The sequence below is a fragment of the Aspergillus karnatakaensis genome, assembly GCF_047715665.1.
Source record: "Aspergillus karnatakaensis strain CBS 102800 unplaced genomic scaffold BJY04scaffold_110, whole genome shotgun sequence".
In the NCBI taxonomy this organism is placed as follows: domain Eukaryota; kingdom Fungi; phylum Ascomycota; class Eurotiomycetes; order Eurotiales; family Aspergillaceae; genus Aspergillus; species Aspergillus karnatakaensis.
The window spans coordinates 1034-7118 of NW_027395822.1; the positions used below are offsets into that span (position 1 = coordinate 1034).

General features: G+C 41.1%; 1 protein-coding gene across 1 annotated transcript; it reads left to right on the top strand.

Moving 5' to 3' along the window:
• Nucleotides 1-4037: 4037 nt before the first annotated feature.
• BJY04DRAFT_225027 (uncharacterized protein) lies at nucleotides 4038-4462 on the top strand (the record flags this gene model as incomplete). The annotated part of the gene is made up of 2 exons (XM_073718117.1): nucleotides 4038-4153; nucleotides 4228-4462. 2 exons carry the CDS (start codon nucleotides 4038-4040, stop codon nucleotides 4460-4462), a joined length of 351 nt encoding a protein of 116 aa, XP_073564246.1.
• Nucleotides 4463-6085: the final 1623 nt, after the last annotated feature.

Consider the following 6085-nt stretch of genomic DNA (forward strand, 5'->3'; position numbering starts at 1 on the left):
CACTTAAAAAGTATTAGATAGCTCGTTGAAAACTCACTCCAGAATTGCTTGTAATAGTGTTAAGTGCTTTCCACGGCGATTAGACTTATTATGTGTTTGCTCAACAGCGTTTGTACTCTTCCGAATCAGATCAAAAATATGATGGGGAATAAGAGAGCAATGCTTGTTAAGTCCTGCTGCAATAATTGGGCTTTTCTTATGCCGAGCCCAATTTTGAACTGCGGGATGCTCATACTCTAAGATTAATTGGCTAGTAAGTACTTGTAGAGCAGTTGCGAGCCAGTTAGGAATTACTTACGAATTAAACAATCACACCATTTTTGGTAATCCTCTTCAGACTCGCAATCTAGAAGTGCTGCCATTCGTGCCCCAAGATGTTGATTTAGAGAATTTTTGCGAATGGTTTCACGAATGCCTCGAAGGAAATGCACCCGACATAGAATAAGAATATTCTTTAGAATCCAGAGTCGTGAATGATGCCCTGGGTCAATCTCTATTAGAAACCGAGATAGCCCTTTTTCAAATGGTTAGCTACTGCTTGATAAGTACCTGGGAAGTGGTTGGGAAATACCTTCGATCTGTTTATTATCCATATCCATCACTAGAGCATGAAGTCCAGTGCCATGTATAGCACGAAAGGTAAGCTTTTTACCAGTTAACCTGTGAATGATATCATAAACCTTCTTGAATATGATATAATAGCCTTCCGTTGTGTCCTCAGTTGTAAAGACCCGACATAGAGTAATAACTATGATCAAGTGGTTAGCAGCCACTTGCTAACCAGTTATAAGGCAGCTTTATACTTTTTTTCTGATTATTTAGATATGCAGCAAATACCAATTCCTTTAGCTCTTTTGACCGAACACGCTTGTATGACATATCAATCTCAACCGAAGGTAAGGTTTGAAGAAGTTCGGCTTGGTCCTTGAGGATACAGATAATGAAAACCTGATTATTATTCTGGTAGATCTCCTGCACATATTCCTAGGTAATATAATTAGTTATCAAGCAGTTATGGAGTAGTTATAAGGTACTTACCTCAAGCTCTATATTCTTTCCTAACTCAAAAATCACCCCATTAACATCTTGACCAGCTGGATAATGCAGAAGGCGTTGTTTCCTAATAATAGCCCTAATTGGGTCTAGATTCGAGAAACTATCATGGATTTGCTGGATCGTATGACAACTATATTCAGCACAGAATGACTGCAGTGCCGGACTTTTTAGGAAAGCGCCTATATAGTAGTTAATAATCACTAATGATTTACTTTCAAACTGCTTAGGGAGTACTTACCAAGTGTTAAGCTTGGACTTCGAGCCTGGTCAATTAGTTGTAGGATTCCATTCATGATTTTTGCTGGGGCCTTTCGGGGAGGCGGAGGAGCATGTGTATGAACACCATGAGATGTAAAGATAAAATAGGGATTGCAATCAAGATCTGTAGGAACCAACCAGTGAAATGTAACCTTGCATTTAGCATGTACTAATTTTCCTGGTCCCTGAGGGTGATCATAGGCTAAGTAAGTGCTTAGCAAGTAGTTGGTAAGTAGTTAGGAAAAATCTCTTAAGTACTTACCACAGAAAAGTGACTTGGATTTAACCGTTTCAACTGCACCGCATTCCTCGGTATCAATAACAACCTCACCAGTAAATAGTTCTTCGAGAAACTGAAGATGAACTGAGCCATTCTTAGGTACTCGATAGGTATAATGCCCGGCAGGATCAGATAGCACATTAATACACTTGACATAGGAGTCAAAACCACCTAATAGATTCTAGACTTAGTTAGCAAGCAATCTAAAACCAGTTAATAAGTGGTTAGCTTACTGGGACAGATGACTGAGCTAGTTGTGGCTGGCAAGAATCTTGGAATTTAAAACAAGACCGTTTGTTCTTAAAGAGATTCTTTGCCGCGCGGTAAAATCTAGTAGAAACTAGTTAGAAAGTAGTTACTAAAAGTATGCTAAGTACTTTATACCTATACGCAGCATCTTTAGTTGCATCTCTCTCAACTTCGCTAATTCTATGTCGAATGCCTTGTAAAGTAGCCCATAAATCATCTGTGAGATAAGTATGGTGCATATTCTTAAGCTGTACGCCTGCATGTTCACAGATCTTTACTCCAGAACATTGATAGGATGAGCTAAAGTAGGATGTTCCAAGAAACGAAGACTGGCTGCAAGGCCTGTTGCGATATTTTTGTCGAATGCAATACTGAATCTATTAAGTAGTTAGTAGTCGCTTGACAGGCATTTGATAAGCGCTTACGCTGTTGACCATGTCCTCCACGGTTTCCCTTCGCTGATTAGGAGGCACGTTTATAACATAGCCATATCCTATTGGATCAGTTGCCGGATATTCAGGAAGATCATTACTATATTCTAATTTCAGAACCTTTAATGGGTTCCTCGAGGCATTAGTAAGTGGAATTAAGATATTTTCTTCCTCCTAATCAGTTAGCGAGCGCTTGGCAATTAGTTGCTAGTAACCTACCTCGTGTAATTGATCGCTCAATTCACTTTCGATTGATTGAAACAGATCATCTTGTAAAGAAAAGCTAGGATCATCAAGATCCATTGTGAAGCAGTTAATAAGTGGTTATCAAGTACTTCGGGAATTTGTCTCTCGAATCAGGAGAAAGAAGAAACTAAAATCTAAACTGAAATTCAGGGAATTTACGGTTATTTAAATTTTTTACATACTAGGGGTAATGTCAAATTCCACGCCGTCAGCTGACTTGCGAGTGGCGGGACCCGCTTTCAATGTCGATGCCACCTACCCTCTCTACTTATATAGAAATATTTTATAAAGCTAGCTTAGTAAGAGGAAGAATCTAATTTTTCTATAGATATTTATAATTACAATTAAATTTTTTTTTATTTTCTAGTAGTAGAAGGCTATTATAAAAACTTTAAGTTAAAGAAGTAGTTAAAGAAGTAGTTAAAAAAGTAGTTAAAGCTAGCAAAGAAGTTCCTAGGCAAGATTAAGGTATAATTTTTATATAAGTACTTAGAAACTACTTATTAAGTACTTACTTTTTACTTTTCTAGTATCTCTTAAGTTAGTCTTTAAAAAATTACTATTACTAATTCACGGGACTAATATTAGAATACTAAGTAGCAGAAATTAGAAAAAAATTAAAAACTTAGCGTTTTAAAGCTAAATTACTTGTAAAATAGATTAAAATTAAAAAAAAGTAAGAATTACGCGAGTTAGAGCTAGAAAATAAAGAATAGTTTTACTTTTTCTTTAATTAATTCTTAAGTACTTAGGAAGTAGTTATTAACTAAAGGTTTTAGTAGTCAAGATATATATTATTTATAAAGTATTCTTAAAATATCTTTATAAACTTGTTAAATCTGGTATTAGTATAATAAAGTAGTTTATTTAAGTACTTAATAAGTACTTTTAAAGTACTTTGTAAGTACTTTATATTAATCCTAAGGTAATTTTATTATTTTATAGGCTTACTTTTAATTCTTTAAGAATAAAGTACATGGATTTAATAGTATAAGTATTAAAAGCTATAAAATAATAAGATAGATATAGCTGTAAATTCTATATAAAATTTAGGGCACAGACTAGAATCTACCTGCAGGGTATTAAGATAGAACCCTTATAAGTAAATATTATTATAAAGTAGCCTATATCTAGGACTACTTATAATATTCTTATATTTATTAGCTTTGTAAATTAGTACTAATATTTTATAAAGAAGTACTCTTATTTTATAGCTTTGCTACAACAGGGCCTTTACAGGCCATGCATACAATTCCCGATGACAACCGAGACAAGACTCACAGCTGGAATGCATTGATTAAACAGGCACCAACTCAGCATGCATTCATCATCTTGTCGAAAGGCAAGCCATCGCAAACCCAGACACCGAGGCGATCTGCGCCTGGGACGGCTCCCTTACATATTCAACGCTAAACAGCCTGTTCCTCGCAGTCGCCAATGTTTTACACAGATACGCTGTCTCCTCAGAAACAATCGTGCCGCTGCTCTTTCAAAAGAGTAAGTGGACAGCCGTGGCTATGTTAGGAGTCTTGAAGAGCGGGGCTGCGTTTGTGCTGCTCGACCCGGCTCACTCAGTTGAACGACTTCGAGGAATCTGCAGAGACGTCAACCCGGCTGTGATTCTGACCTCCGGGTACAGGCCGTTGCCCGCGTGCTCGAATTAGAGCCGGAGGAGGTTGGCGAGACTAACGACTTCTTCCACATTAGGGGTGATTCCGTTTCGGCCATCAAGTTGGTGAACGAAACAGAAAAGAATACGGGCCTTAATCTCACGGTAGCGGACGTTTTCCAGCACTCGATTATGTCCGACATGTCGCATCCGGCGCAGAAGCGACATAAACGGCCGCTTGCCATTGACGCAAACGCTGTAGTTCCACCATACTCCATGTTAGACGTCACGGAGGTCGAGATTCTCAAGGCGCTCGCCGCTGAGCTATGTTAGGTTCTGGCTTTTCAGATTGAATACAATTGCCCATACTCGCCTATTCAGGAACAGTTCATGGCACGCAGCGTCTGCCAGCCAGGCTCCTTCCAGGCTCGCTTTCCCTTTGTCTTTCTCCAGCGATTGACTAGGATCGGTTCCGTGGTGCTTGAGATGATATTGCCAGGTCTTACGCGATCCTGCGCACTCGAATCATCACTACTGCGCAGCTTGAACCTACCAATTGCTACCTCTAAGTAGTCATTCGCCATGAGGAAATAGAATGGCTAGAGCAGATACCTGGGGGTGCTTGCGACTTTGACATAACCTTCGGCTCCCGTCTGGTTTACCTAGTCGCCGCTTCCGGCAGGCAATCTCCCACATTTACCATAGTAATATACTATTCCCTCCTCGACTGGTAGTCATACAACAAGATCCTCGAAGCTGTACACGCTGTATACGAGGGTCATACAGTAAAGCCCCAGCATTTCCGGCCTTTTATCAAGTACATCCAGGGACTTGACCGAGCCATTGCGAGGGAATACTGCAGACAAAAATTCAAAGGTCTAGGAGCGGTGCCTCTCCTACCCAATATCCCTGTAGCTTCGTCTGAGTCGGTGATTTCTACGTCAGGTCCTCCCTGTTCGTCCGAGCAATACCAGAGGAGTAACAGTATCGACCATCATCCGCCTAGCTTGGGCGCTCGTATTAGCACAGCAGGGTGGCTCTTCGGATATTATATTTGGCATTACCTTAATGGCACGCAATATGCTGGGGATAGCGGGCATCATCGGGCCAACCATCGCTACCTATCCCGTGCGCGTCACTCTCCAGCCCAACGCCGACATTAACGAGGAGCTGCAAAGGTTATAGGATGAGACCATTGCAGTAATACCCCTTGAGCACACCAGGTTGCGTGAGATCTAACAAGCAAGCCCTGGTGCAGCTATGGCTTGTAGATTCCAGAGTCCCCTAGTTGTAAAGCCGTCATCTAGACCAGGGCCGCCGGCCAAAATAACAGACTAGGAGTTAAATAGTTCCTGGAAGGTATAATCGTACATCAAGTTCAGGACTCGGCCTTTTAGTCTGATCTGCGAGCCCGAGGCGAACAGGGTAGTCGTAAATGCTTTGTATGACTGCGCAATTCTACCCTTCGAGCAAGTATATTTAATCCTTGAAAGCATGGCTGACATGCTAGCCCTAATTCTGCCCCATGGTAACCCGGATTGGAAGCATTATGTCGAGAAACGGAATCAGTACTAAATCTGACGTTCGCAAAGCGGGCATTATGCTTAAGAAGCTAGAACAGTATGCGCGCGAGTATCTCGGAACCAAGTTCCAGGTAGTTGCTAAGCGAGTTACCCCCGAGGGATCACACTACTCACGACTTGTCTTCTTTGTGGGTGTTCTAATAGTAGACATGGACCTACAAACGGGCATTATCTAAACTAGAATTAACCCGCGCATTAGGACTCTCCTCTCGCAGTTGATGCTTCACATGCGGAATACACCCGGGCACGGAGAGACGCCCCACTGCTGCATACCGGTACAGCTTTAGTACAGACCGTCCCAGCCGCGCCTTCTTCTGGACCATGTTCGAGCACGGGAAGGCGCAACTAAGCTAACATGGAGCGTATTGCGGTC